Below are 14607 nucleotides of genomic sequence, written 5' to 3' on the forward strand. Positions count from 1 at the left end.
TCGTGCAACCCAATGTGCAATCTACAGGTTTTTTTCCCTCGGCTTTTCATTAGTTGTCACCACTAAATCCTACACCATAAATCTGTGGCGTGTATTTAAAAGAAAAAAAGTTTACAGCCTCCTTCTTTGGTTTTGTGATGACATTTTGTAGTGTGCATGTCTTTTGCAAAGTCACTGATACTTTACAAACTGAATCAATCACTAGGCTATTTCAGTTGAATCACACCCAGTTTTCAAAGTTTTAACACCTGATTGCATAGATTTTTCCGGGTGCTTGAATCATGTGATGAACCTCTGCCCTCTTTTAACATCTCTTGATTTCTCAAGCCTGCTTAAATAGTTCATCTGCTGAGACACTAAACTGGCTCAGCAAATTTTGAAGACTGTCTTTAGGCGGGTAGATCTTGGGTTCACTTTCTTCACAGAACGACAGATCCAACTCCTGATCAGATAAGTATTAGCAGGGAACACAACACGACAATGGCCCAAACAGTATATCCATACTTGATCAGCTGCAGCCTGCATTGGTTTTCTGCCTCGGGGCAAAAATGTCATTCTCTTCATGATCTAATCAACCCTCCTGTAGCATTAATCACAAATCTACCAGGACTTCATGTTCAAAGACTTTTACTGACCAGTGCTGATTTGCAACTAGTAAGCGTTTCAGGTGATTTTTTTTAAAAAATGCATCGCTGGCTAGGTCAGCATTTATTGCCCATCCCTAATTGCCCATGAGAAGGCGGTGGTAATCTGCCTTGAATCACTGCAGGTTCTGTGGTGTAGGTACACCCACAGTGCTGTTAGGGAGGGAGTTCCAGCATTTTGACCCAGTGACAGTGAAGGATCGGTGATAGATTTCCAAGTCAGGATGATACCTTCATCTGGATCGATTGTCTGAGATTCGACTCCAGCGCTGATCCAAATTTGCTGGGCATTCTAGAATGAAAGTGTGCACCATTGTCTGGGCATCAGGTTTGTGTGTCAGGTAGAACGATTGCTTCATTCGATTAGAAAACGCTGGTTTGCAGATCATCACATGCCTCCTATGGAGGGACGATCTGGCAATTTGAGGAGAATGCCAGCCCCTTTGTGCCAAAGCAAGCTGTCCATTGCTGATGGCCTGTTTATTAGAAGGATTCCCCAAATTACACTTCCACTAAAAATGCAAAGACAACCAATGGTCCAAAGTGTAATTTACTTTCTATTTAATTGTGCCCTTTTCCAGTTCAGTGTCACATTACCAATTTGCACATCCAATATTTCAATGTTAATTAATTGCCTAATACACTATCAGATTTGTCACATACTTTTCTAGTGTCATGTTTATGACTGTGGGTCGTCTGCATTTATAACTAGTCGTAGATTGTCCTTTTCGTTTAAATTTTGGTTTAAGAGTCTGTTATTATATTTCAAGATGGTTTGAAATATAAGATATATATATTTTTTTAAACCCTGTGATTTGAATGATGAACTTACTGTCTGGAATTGAGGTCTGCATGAATCATCCTGTACCTTAGTAAGAATGGCAATTATTTATTTTAAAGGGGTGACTTAAGTTTTCCCATAAAAATGAATCTCTGGGTAAAGGTACAAAATATGTTTTTCTGTAGGATTGTACCATTTGTTAATCATCGTTCATTTAGTAAGATGGTATTGGAAGTTTTTAAGATTATCCCCCTGAAAAATATTTAATCTGGTAGAACATATTATAATGATGATGACTTTTATATAATAATTTTATTGGTAATGATAGTCATGATGCATTTTTTTTTGTGTTTTAAAAATCTAAAGGTGGCTAATTTCAATTTAAATTTTAATCGCGATTGAAAATGACAAACCAGTAAAATAAATAGAATGAAATCCAAACATTCAGGAAAATGTTTTTATTTGAACTTTGTCCTAATTTGCCTCTTTTTATTTGTCTGCAGAGGTGGGGATCACAGGGTCCAGCTATATAAGGTAGGAGATATTTAAATCTAAATTGTTGTGAGGGTGGAGGGATATTATTAATGTGGTATCCATGTCACCCCCCAATTTAAAATAAAAACACCAGAAAGGATCACCCTGTATGTTTATTTCTGTTCATCCTTGTGTTCAACTCCATTGAAATCTCATGGGAATTAACATCTTTCCTGATGATTTTTCCAGTTAGAATATTTGAATGACATTCTCCTGGTGTTTGGGTAGGTTTCGCCCCCACAACCCAAAGATGTGCAAGCTAGGTGGATTGGCCACACTAAATTGCCCCTTAATTGGAAAAAAAATGAATTGGGTACTCTTAAATTTAAGAAAAAAGAATATTCAAATGATTTTTTTCAGTGGAGCTTTATGTTTGCTGTTGTCCCCCTTTCAAACTAAAGTTGGCATTGGCAGAGCCCCGAGCTGTTAATCTTTTTAAAGAAAGAATCAGCTTGTCTCCCTTTGGGATGCGGGGCTGGATTAGAATCTCATCTGTTGCATCCAAGGTTGGAATGTCGGTAGTGATGGGCTGTTTGTGGGCCAGGGTGAGTCATAGAGTCATGAATTGTTTGCTCACCCTTCAGCAGTTGAGATGTCTGACCAGTTTGTTTTTTACGGTGAAGCCGACCCAGTAGAGATGCGGTTCTTCTTTTGGTTTGTCTTTCCACAAGAAGGTATAACCGCCACCTTGTTCTTAAAACTGGTCATCATCTGCCAGTCTCGCTCATGGCAGGGATGTCAATGTTGTGCTGCTGGAGTTCCTGGGCTATGATGGTGGTGCGACGTTCAGGTCTGTTGCTGTTGAGGTTGTACATGAGGGTCCTGCCGTTCCAGGTCCCAAAATCTATTTGAGTGGGAGTGGGGTGGAAGATGCCATGTCTGTGTATGGATTCTTTTAACATCGGGTGATTGTTGCACGCCAACCACTACACTGTCCCAGCAGAGCGAGGTCTTGACCCAGTGGCAGGGGAATTGGAGATGATAGGAGACCAGGCTTACATGGTAATAGAAGGAAAACAAAAGGAAAAAAATCTAATAATTCCACCCACTTGAAATAGCCGAGAAGCATTTATAGAATAGAATGCCTTAAGTTCAGAAGGAGGCAATTTGGCCCATCTAGCCTGCCCTGACCCTCCTGAAAGAGCATTGTAAAACATCTTACCAAGGTCCAATCCCTATAACCCCATAACCTCAACTAACCTTTGGACACATATAGAGGCAATTGATCATGGGCAATCAACCTAACCACCTCTTTGGACTGTGGGAGGAAACCGGAGCACCCGGAGATATGGGGAGAATGTGCAAACTTCACACAGCCAGCCACTCAAGGTCGGAATCAAGCTTGGATCGCTGGTGCTGTGAAGCAGCAGTGCTAACCACTGTGCCAACATGCCATATCCCAGGATGCTGAGGGAAGCAAGTACAGAAATTGCAGATAATTGCCTGTAATATTCCAATCCTAATTAGAGAGAGAGAGAGGTAGTGCTAGAGGATTATAGAATTGCAGATGTTACACTTGTTCAAAAAAAGATGAACATGGACAGCAATGATTTAACAATATGGCTCACAGGCTCAACCTAACCCGGTTGGTGGAGCAAATGGAAGGGGACTTTAAAAGGTGGGACATGCTCCCGCTGTCACTGGCAGGGAGGGTGCAGACCGTGAAAATGAATGTCCTCCCCAGATTTTTGTTTGTCTTTCAGTGCCTCCCCATCTTCATCCCTAAGGCCTTTTTTAAGTGGGTGAGTAGGATCATTACTGGCTTTGTGTGGGCAAATAAGACCCCGCGAGTAAGGAGATCGCTGTTGGAGCGCAGGCCGGGGGAGTTGGCGCTGCCGAACATTCGCAACTTCTACTGGGCGGCCAATATAGCTATGATTAGGAAGTGGGTGGGGGCGGCGTTGGAGCAGCTGGAGGCGGCTTCATGTAAAGGTACTAGTCTGGGAGCTTTGACAACGGCTCTTTTGCCATTACTCCACAAGTCCGGTGGTGGTGGTGACACTGCGGATCTGGGGACAGTGGAGGAGGTAAAAGAAGGTGGACCCGATGTGCAACAACCACAGGTTTGTGCCGGGTAGGATGGATGATGGGTTCCAGAGCTGGCAGAAGGCAGGCATCAGGATGGGAGATCTGTTCATAGACGGAAGCTTTCCCAGTTTGAAAGTGCTAGGGGACAAATTTAATCTGCCACCAGGAAACGCCTTGAAATATCTGCAAGTACGAGCCTTCCTGAAAAAAACAGGTAGTGGCCTTTCCGACGCTGTCGCCACTGAGGATACAGGACAGGGTGGTCTCCGGCACCTGGGTGGGGGAGGGGAAGGTGTCAGATATCTGCCAGGAACTACAGGAGGCGGAGGAAACCCTGCTGGAGGAACTCGAGGGCAAGTGGGAGGAGGAGGTAGGTGAGGAGTTGGTTGCGGGTCTGTGGGCAGAGGTCCTGGGCAGGGTTAATTCCTCCTCATCATGTGCCAGACTCAGTCTAATTCAATTTAAGGTGGTCCACCAGGTACACATGACAGCAGCGAGAATGAGCAAGTTTTTTGGGGTAGAAGACAGTTGTATGAGGTGCAAGGGCAGCCCTGCAAACCATGTCCTCGTGTTTTGGGCATGCACGGAGCTTAGAGTGTTCTGGCAAGGGTTCGCAAGGGCAATATCCAAGGTGCTTAACACATGGGTGGTGCCGAATCCAGAGATAGTGATCTTTGGAGTGTCAGAAGACCCAGGAGTTCAGGGGGTGAAAGAGGCCGACATCTTGGCCTTTGCCTCCCTGGTACCCGGAGATGGATTTTATTAATGTGGAGGGGCTCGAAGCCCCCGAGTGTAGAGACTTGGGTTACCGACATGGCTGGGTTTCTCAGCCTCGAGAAAATAAAGTTTGCCGTAAGAGGGTCTATGCTAGGGTTCTCTCGGAGGTGGCAACCGTTCGTCGACTTTCTCGGAGAAAATTAAAATTAAAATGTCAGCAGCAGCAATCCGTGGGTGGGGGAGGGGTGAGTGATTCATTGGGATCGTGTGGGAAGATTGGGTCGCATGGGGTAATGTTTATTTAATTGTTATTGTATATTCTCTTTTTGCTCTATGTTAATGTTCACTCTAGTTTGTTTTATTATTATGGTTACTACTGTTTTATTATGAAAAAGTCTGCAAAACCTTAATAAAAATACTTTTTTTTAAATAAAAAAGCAATTTGGCTCACCACCATCTTCTCAAAGGCAGTGAGAGGTGGGCAAAAATTCTGGCTCACACCCCAAGAAATAACTTAGCAAATTTGAATCCTGTGGAATAAATGGGACAGTAGTGGCATGGATGCAAACTTGGCTGAGTGGCAGGAAACAGAATAGTGGTAAATGGTTGGTTGTGTCTTGAACTGGCGCAAGTTATACCGTGGTGTTTCCCAGGGATCAATAACAGGACCACTTTATTTCTTGATGTATATTTATGACTTGGGTGTGTTGGGCATAATTTCAAAATGTGCAGATGATGTAAATCTTGGGAAGTATTCTGAGCTATGAGGAGACTTCAAGAGGACATTGACAGAGGCTGATGAAATGGGCAGTCATGTGGCAGAGAAATGTGAAGTGGTGCATTTTTGTAAGAGGAACAAACTAATGAATATACGTCACATTGAAGGTGGAAAGTCCAGTTGAGGAAGTGGGCAAAAGACAGCATGTGCTTTGGTAGCATAGTGGTTAGCACTGTTTCTTCATAGCTCCAGGGTCCCAGGTTCGATTCCCGGCTTGGGTCACTATGTGGAGTCTGCACATTCTCCCCGTGTCTCTGTGAGTGTTCTCCGGGTGCTCCAGTTTCCTCCCACACATCCCGAAAGACGTGCTGTTAGGTAATTTGGACATTCTCAATTCTCTCTCTCACCCGAACAGGTGCTGGAATGTGGCGTCTCAGGGTTTTTCACAGTAACTTCATTGCAGTGTTAATGTAAGCCTAATTGTGACCATAACATTTATTTATTATTATTATAAATCGAAGTTTTAACGAATCTTTCCAGAATACTGGTTTGGCCTCAACTGGTGTAATGTGCCCAATACTGGGCACCATGCTTTATGAAGGATATGAATGCTTTTGAATGGGTGTCGAAAAGGAACAGCGTGTGAATTGTAAATACAACCGTTTCATCTATCTCCTGTACAGTGTAAAAATGCAAACTTTAATAAACATATTCATTAAAATAAATGATAGGCATAGGGTGAGAAAAAAAGTCTGACATTAAACCAGAAGGTAAAGATGAAATATCATCTTAAGTAGTTAAAATGGCTCCCAAGAACAGTAATGAAAATATGTGGTCCTCTCGTATTTGGAAAAGGTTAAGTTTTAACTTAAAGAAGAAGGGATTTAGGAAGAATTAAGCAAGTCTGATGAATTGGATAGCCGGATACATGTAGAGTACCAATAGTTACTCCAACAAAGGCCTACCCTACCCTACCCCTATCATCATTTCCTTTCTGGTTCTGACTGTGCCAAACGTGGCTTCAGCACTGAAAAGGCCATTCTAGTGAGTAGTGTGAGGTGTTTTGTGATTAAATAAGAACAAAATATTTGCCAGTTTGAGATTCAATGACAACTGACATTCTTCCAATTTCTGTCGAGCATTATTTTTTAACAAGAGCATACTCAATAATACGTGCTGTGTACTGCTGCTCCATTTGAAGCACGGTGATACGGTGGAACTCTTGTGTTTTATTCTGTTCGTTCTCATTAATTTTATGAACAATTCTGAACAAAACTGAAATCTGTTGTCAGACACGCGTTCCTCTGGGAAACTCGTAAGCAGCAAACAAACTATGCAAAATAGAGTTTTGCTACTTGCTGTTTGATTCATCGGAAACGCCTCAACCCACCTTGAATGTCTATTACCACAATTAATATCTGTTGCACTTCAAAGTTTGCAAAATCTGCATGCAGCCACATCCTAGCTGACTATTTCCATGGTTGTAAGGGTACCGATGCAGTCTTCTTTTCTACAGAGACCGTTTCTTCTGCATCCTTATCTAATACTGGCCAGCAAAGATAGCTTCTTATTCCATTCTTTGTCAAACTCATTCCTCAGTGTTCCACACAGTGACTTCTTACTCTACCTTTTAGGAATTGCAATTCTGGCTCTTCACACAACATGACATGACCTTTATCAACTGACAACTCATTCTTACACACACAAAATGATTTTTCAATCCAGTATCTGTGCTGGCCACCCATTTATGATATAGTTGCATGCCCTTAACATCCGAGCTCCTCCGATTTGCCTTACCAATGTAGGACATCACAATGATCTTCCGATTGTCATACCGAGAAGCAGACAAAATTCGGACTGCAGCTCAAGTGGGTACTGGAGACTTTGGATTCAAAAGAGCCACCAGTGGCTAATCAACAGATTTTATTGTAAAACCACAACTGTACAAAGATCTATGAAATCTTATTCCAAATCAAAGCCAATGCTTAACATTTCCATCTGAGCCTAATTTTGCTGTGTGAGGCAAACTCAGTTGGTCTCCTCATATCATTATCCAACACATGAGATCATAGCACTTACGCCACATGAAGAGGCATCACAAGCTAGCTTAACCTTTTTGGATACATGGTAATGGACAAACATTTACCATCAATTAATTGCCCTTTACACATTTTGAATGCTTTATCACACTCCTTTGTCCAAATCCATGGAACACCCTTCCTCAAGTGTTAGAGTCATTGAAACACGACAGTGCAGAAGGAGGCCATTTGGCCCATCGTGTCTGCACCGACCCTCTGAAAGAGCATACTACTTATGTCCACTCGCCTGCCCTATCCCCATAACTGCACCTAACCTATACTTCTTTGGTCACTAAGGGGCAATTTTAGCATAGCCAATCCACCTAAACTGTACATGAGAGGAAATCCAAGCAGACCAGGAGAGAACGTGCAGACTCCACACAGACAGTCACCCAAGGCCTGAATTGAACCTGGGTCCCATAAGACCATAAGACATAGGAGCGGAAGTAAGGCCATTCGGCCCATCGAGTCCACTCCACCATTCAATCATGGTTGATTTCAACTCCATTTACCCGCTCTCTCCCCATAGCCCTTAATTCCTCGAGAAATCAAGAATTTATCAATTTCTGTCTTAAAGACACTCAACGTCCCGGCCTCCACCGCCCTCTGTGGCAATGAATTCCACAGACCTACCACTCTCTGGCTGAAGAAATTTCTCCTCATCTCTGTTCTAAAGTGACTCCCTTTTATTCTAAGGCTGTGCCCCCGCGTCCTAGTCTCCCCTGCTAATGGAAACAACTTCCCTACGTCCATCCTATCCAAGCCATTCATTATCCTGGTGCTGTGAGACAGCAGCGCTAACCACTGTTCCACCGTGCCGCCCGTAGTTCATTAAATGGATGTAGTTGGGTTGCCAAATTTGGTATGAATTTACTGCAGTAATTCACTCGGTCCAAAAATGCATAGCTCTAGAGATATTTTGAAGGTGTGCGGTGCATTTCTTTTTTCTTTACCTTCCTGTTGGTTGGATGTAACCCGCCTTTGTCTGCCACAAATAGTCTACAGAATTTTGACACATTTCTCATTTGTGTGCCTTTGCTTGAACTCCATGTTTTGCCAAACATTGGAACACTGTTTTCAGTCTGTTACCATGAGTCTGCCTGTTGGGAGTGGGAAATAAGTATGTCATCCAAGTGGTACACCTATTCCCTGAATTCCTTGAAAAGTTTGGTTCATCATCCCTTGGAAAGTTCCAGGGGCTGAAGGTACACCAAATGGCAGTCCATAAAACTGACCTAGACCCATGTGTCTTTACAGTGTAATGGAACTTAAAGTCATAAGCTAACACAAGCAGCAGATAGGCATTTAGCAGATCTAACTTTGAAAAAATCTGGCCTCACTAACAACATAGTGAACAAATCCTCTATGTTTGGCAAAATATTCGGTGGTTATAGAATCATAGAATTCACAGTGCAGAAGGAGGCCATTCGGCCCATCGAGTTTGCATCAGCCCTTGAAAAAAGTACCCCATTTAAACCCACATTTCCACCCTATCCCCTTAATCCAGTAACCCCACCCAACCTTTTTGGATACTAAGGGCAATCTATCAGGGCCAATCCACCTAATCTGCACATCTTTGGACTGCGGGAGGAAACCGGAGCACCCGGAGGAAACCCACACAGTATTCCAGTGTCTGATTTACGGTGACCTTACAATCATGTATTATTGTTCTACCATCTGACTTTGGTACTACTATGGTAATAGTCCAATTACTTTGTTCCACATTAGAGACCATGTTCCCAGACTCAAATCTTTCCAGCTCTTGCTCTACTTTCTCCATTAGACCACAGGGTAGGACAGTGCAGTTGAACTGAACTCGTACGTTAGCCTTGTATTCTTGAATTGGCTTGCCAGTTTAACTAAACCCCCGAGGATGCTTTTCGATCATGTTGTGTTGCAATGTGAATTTCACTTTGACACAAAAAAGGCTTGTTCCAATTTAATTGAAGAGCTGCAAACCAGTTACTTCCTAACAAGGCTGGTTTCACAATGGTGGGAAAATATATACATTGCTCGTTGTACGTGACTGAAACTGACACTGTAATTCTAAGCTCCATTTCCCCAGCTGATATTGACTCAGCTATTCCAGATACAACAATTCACCAATCACATTAACTGGTATGCCCATGTTCACTGGAGCTCCATCCAACACTACTCAGACCATAATGCTTTTCAAAATTCCACTAGACATCCTTGTGCTTTGGATTGTATGGATCTTAACTAACCTCTCAACAATCTGATGATGTTCAACAACCGTAGTCATTTCCACCAGCCGGTGTTTTCTCCGTTTACCATCTTCAGACATGCCTTGGTAAGATGACCTTAGCAGCCTTAGCGCTCAGCCTTTGGAAATGGGAAATTCTGTGCCTAATGTTGGCCTAAACACTGGCAACAGTACTTTGTAGTACCACTGCTATTATTAACTGCCTTTGATGGGGGTCTTCTCCTTACTCAACTGCAGCTTATTTACATCAGATGACTGGCGGTTGTTAATTCTTAATTTCTCTCGAGGCACGCTCCGCCATGTCTATGGTCAATGCAGCTTGGCAAGCTCAGTTGAAAGTTAACTATGGAAATGCCAGTAACTGACTGCAAATGCATGCATTCTTCAAACTGCACACGCGCACCTCTTCTGCAACGCGGTCTTGAAATTCTCCAAAATGACAATTAATGGATAGCTTTTTCAAGGCCTTGATAAACTCTCCCAATGTCCTCACCAGGCAACTGATTCCTTGTTCCAATCTGATGGCTTTCTGCAATCTCCACTGGTTTGGGATTACAGTGCTACTCAAGTTTACACGTAATGGGCGGGATTTACCGCGCGACCGAGGAAGCCCGCCACTGGCCAATGGCCGGATCTTCCGGTCCCGCTGTTGTCAACAGGAAAGTTCCGGCTGATGTCTGACAGCATATCTTCTAACTTAGCAGAGGGAAGCAAAATATTGAGCGTTTAATACAAGTCTGGGCTGTTTCTATCAAAGATATCTCTTTTAGCTTTCCCCAAATGTCTGATTGCATGATATCAGATTTTCAAGCTTAATGGTTAACAATGGAAAAACATCTCTCCCTGTACATAATATGCACCAAAAAGACATTTGGTCCTGACTAGACTCTCTCTCAGTTGCCCAATAATACCTGTGTTTGTCGTTACTGACCGCCTGGTCAGCTCAACAGTGGCTAACCATAACTATCTTTAGTTTTAAAGAGGATGCAGAACAGATTGTTTTGTTCCAGGAGTGATCATATAAGAAATAGGGCATGGTTATTTTGTACACAAACGTTATTAGAACAAAAGAAAAGAACAATGTTTTAAACTTTTTTAAACTTGAACCTAACCATAGATTACATGTAATTCTTGACCGTAAACACATTAATTCCTATTAAACAGAACATGCAGCTCTCATGCCATTGACACAGGCAGACAAAGGCAATACTTGCATTTCCAAACCAGTTTTTTTTCTTCTTTTCAGGACGTTCGTTCAAAACCTCTACCAAAGCTTGACTCGGTGGCAACTTTCATTACGTCTCTTGGTCGATTTCCAAAGCCTTCTCCTCCACCTCTTCGAAACAATATTATTTCTCTTGCTCGCTCTTGCGTTCTCGCAGCTCTCTCAGTTCCCTCTCGCTTCCTCAGCTCTCTCTCACTCCCTCAGCTCTCTCTCGCCCCCTCAGTTCTCTCTCGCCCCCTCAGTTCTCTCTCGCCCCCTCAGCTCTCTCTCGCCCCCTCAGCTCTCTCTCGCCCCATCAGCTCTCTCTCGCCACCTCAGCTCTCTCATCGCCCCCTCAGCTCTCTCTCGCCCCCTCAGCTCTCTCTCGCCCCTCAGTCTCTCTCTGCCCCCCTCAGCTCTCTCTCGCCCCCTCAGCTCTCTCTCGCCCCCCTCAGCTCTCTCTCGCCCCCCTTCAGCTCTCTCTCGCCCCCTCAGCTCTCTCTCTGCCCCCTCCAGCTCTCTCTCGCCCCCTCAGCTCCTCTCTCGCACCCCTCAGCTCTCTCTCGCCCCCTCAGCTCTCTCTCGACACCCCTCAGCTCTCTCTCGCCCCCTCAGCTCTCTCTCGCCCCCTCAGCTCTCTCTCGCCCCCCCCTCCGCTCTCTCTCGCCCCTCAGCTCTCTCTCGCCCCCTCAGCTCTCTCTCGCCCCCTCAGCTCTCTCTCGCCCCCTCAGCTCTCTCTCGCCCCCTCAGCTCTCTCTCGCCCCTCAGCTCTCTCTCGCCCCCCTCAGCTCTCTCTCGCCCCCTCAGCTCTCTCTCGCCCCCTCAGCTCTCTCTCGCCCCCTCAACTCCCTCTCGCCCCCCTCAGCTCTCTCGCCCCCTCAGCTCTCTCTCGCCCCCTCAGCTCTCTCTCGCCCCCCTCAGCACTCTCTCGCCCCCTCAGCTCTCTCTCCCCCTCAGCTCTCTCTCGCCCCCTCAGCTCTCTCTCGCCCCCTCAGCCTCTCTCTCGCCCCCCTCTGCTCTCGCCCCCCTCAGCTCTCTCTCGCCCCCTCAGCTCTCTCTCGCCCCCTCAGCTCTCTCTCGCCCCCTCAGCTCTCTCTCGCCCCCTCAGCTCTCTCTCGCCCCCTCAGCTCTCTCTCGCCCCCTCAGCTCTCTCTCGCCCCCTCAGCTCTCTCTCGCCCCCTCAGCCTCTCTCCTCGCCCCCTCAGCTCTCTCTCGCCCCCCCTCAGCTCTCTCTCGCCCCCTCAGCTCTCTCTCGCCCCCTCAGCTCTCTCTCGCCCCTCAGCTCTCTCTCGCCCCCTCAGCTCTCTCTCGCCCCCTCAGCTCTCTCTCGCCCCCTCAGCTCTCTCTCGCCCCCTCAGCTCTCTCTCGCCCCCTCAGCTCTCTCTCGCCCCCTCAGCTCTCTCTCGCCCCCTCAGTCTCTCCGCCCCTCAGCTCTCTCTCGCCCCCTCAGCTCTCTCTCGCCCCCTCAGCTCTCTCTCGCCCCCTCAGCTCTCTCTCGCCCCCTCAGCTCTCTCTCGCCCCCTCAGCTCTCTCTCGCCCCCTCAGCTCTCTCTCGCCCCCCTCAGCTCTCTCTCGCCCCCTCAGCTCTCTCTCGCCCCCTCAGCTCTCTCTCGCCCCCTCTGCTCTCTCTCGCTCCCTCTGCTCTCTCTCGCCCCCTCAGCTCCCTCTGCTCTCTCTCGCTTCCTCAGCTCCCTCTGCTCTCTCTCGCTTCCTCAGCTCCCTCTGCTCTCTCTCGCTTCCTCAGCTCCCTCTGCTCTCTCTCGCTTCCTCAGCTCCCTCTGCTCTCTCTCGCTTCCTCAGCTCCCTCAGTTCCCCCTCGCTCCCTCAGTTCCCCCTCGCTCCCTCGGTGCTTGCTCTCTTGGCGCTCTCTCAGCTCTTGCTCGCTCTCGCTCTCTCAGCTCTTGCTCGCTCTCTCTAAGCTCTTCCCAGCCCCTCAAAACAAAAGTTCTTTGGATTTTCCAGACTTCATTGTTATCTTGGGTGTTTAATGGTCCACTCCCCTTTCTACAAAAGACCAGAGCCATGCTGTTGTTATGCAACTAACTTCCCATTGACAGACAAAGTGTTCATCATACTCTGGAATGGGCTAATGGCTGGTCAGGCAGGAGTGTCCCAAATGACAATGGATCTGGAGCATCCTGTGTATTCCCACTAATGAGTTTAAGTCTGACTAGGACAATTAACTCAATCAGTTGTGGGCATAACCCTCTGACTCTGTGCTAACAGGCTTTCCTCCTCCTCTGTCTGTTTCAACCCTAAATTGCCTGCTACATCTTTGGTCTAATTTCTGGTCCCAAATTCCTAATATCTCCCCCGTGTAACAATGCAGCCATATCCTAAGATCAGTCCACCCACATGTACAACCGCTTTTTCTATAAGACCAGATTTTTAAGCCATTTTCTCAGCAAAGAAAGCCTCAAAGCCCCTCTGGTTTGCTGGAAGTGAGTAGCTGGACAGGAACGTCCCTTTGGCACTATGATCAAGAACCAGAAGAAACCATTTTGAGATGATGGGCTAAAGAACCAAAGGCAGCAAATGGTTAGGATCTGGACTGCACTGCCCGAGCGTGTGGTGGAGACAGATCCAATTGTTTTTAAAGGGGACTTGGATAAACAATTGAAGATAATGTTTGCAGGGTTAAGGGGAAAAGATGAGGGAGCGGGACTGGCTGAATTACTTCTGCAGACCTGGTGCAGACGGGCCTGATGTGTTGTTGTCGTAACTATTCTATAATTTTCGTCCTGCTGCTGATCTGTATTCACTGACACTGAAATTCAGCAAAATTGAAGTAAAAGAAAATCACATGGGACCATTTTAAAATTACGGGAGTTCTCCCTGGTTTCCCCAGCCAATATTCATCCCTCATCAAATGTCAGTGAAATATTTGACCTGGTCATTATTTCAATATTCTTCCTTTGAGCATGGGCTGCCAGTGAGAACAAAATTGGGCTGGCAGTTTGTTTACACTGTAAAAGCATTATCCTAACATATGTGGATTGGCAAATGAGGAATGACATTAGGTTTAATATATGCAATCCCACATTACTGAAGTCTAGTTTATCTTGTCCCCTCACCTCTGATTTCTCTGCATTTCATATCGGAGTCATAAAATATACATGCAAATCAGTGTGAAGCTGCAACTTTAATGTTCCTGAAGGACAGCACGGTGGCACAGTGTTTAGCACTGCTGCCTTACGACACCGAGGGTCCAGGTTCGATCCCGGACCCGGGTCATTGTCCGCTTGGAGTTTGAACATTCTCCCTGTGTCTCCGTGGATCTCACCCACACAATCCAAAAAGAAGTGCAGGGTAGGTGGATTGGCCACGCCCCTTAATTGGGAATAAATATAATTTGCACTTTCTCCCTGTGTCTGCGTGGATTTCCTCCCGGGTGCTCCGGTTTCATCCCATAGGCCAACGATGTGCAGGTTAGGTGTATTGGCCTTGCTAAATTGCCCCTTAGTGTCCAAAAGGTTAGGTCGTGTTATGGGGATAGGGTGGAGGCGTGGGCTTAAGTAGGGTGCTCTTTCCAAGGGCCAGTGCAGACTCGATGGGCTGAATGGCCTCCTTCTGCACTGTAAATTCTATGAATATGCAGAGGACAATATTCAAGCTTTTCTTTGTGTGATGGCTTGATGCCAATAAATCTATTTGGAGAATGAACTACCCTTACCACAAT

The 14607-nt window shown here is 45.8% G+C and overlaps 1 protein-coding gene across 2 annotated transcripts in view; it reads left to right on the top strand.

Annotated features, from left to right (window-relative positions):
• abhd12 (abhydrolase domain containing 12, lysophospholipase) overlaps positions 1–14607 on the top strand; it is a 138600-nt gene that overhangs the window by 45456 nt on the left and 78537 nt on the right. For both annotated transcript variants that reach the window (XM_038804684.1, XM_038804694.1), the window contains exon 5: positions 1929–1959. In XM_038804684.1, coding sequence (XP_038660612.1) covers positions 1929–1959 — 31 coding nt within the window. The remainder of the gene's footprint in view (positions 1–1928; positions 1960–14607) is intronic.

The sequence above is a fragment of the Scyliorhinus canicula genome, chromosome 1 (assembly GCF_902713615.1).
Source record: "Scyliorhinus canicula chromosome 1, sScyCan1.1, whole genome shotgun sequence".
In the NCBI taxonomy this organism is placed as follows: Eukaryota; Metazoa; Chordata; class Chondrichthyes; order Carcharhiniformes; family Scyliorhinidae; genus Scyliorhinus; species Scyliorhinus canicula.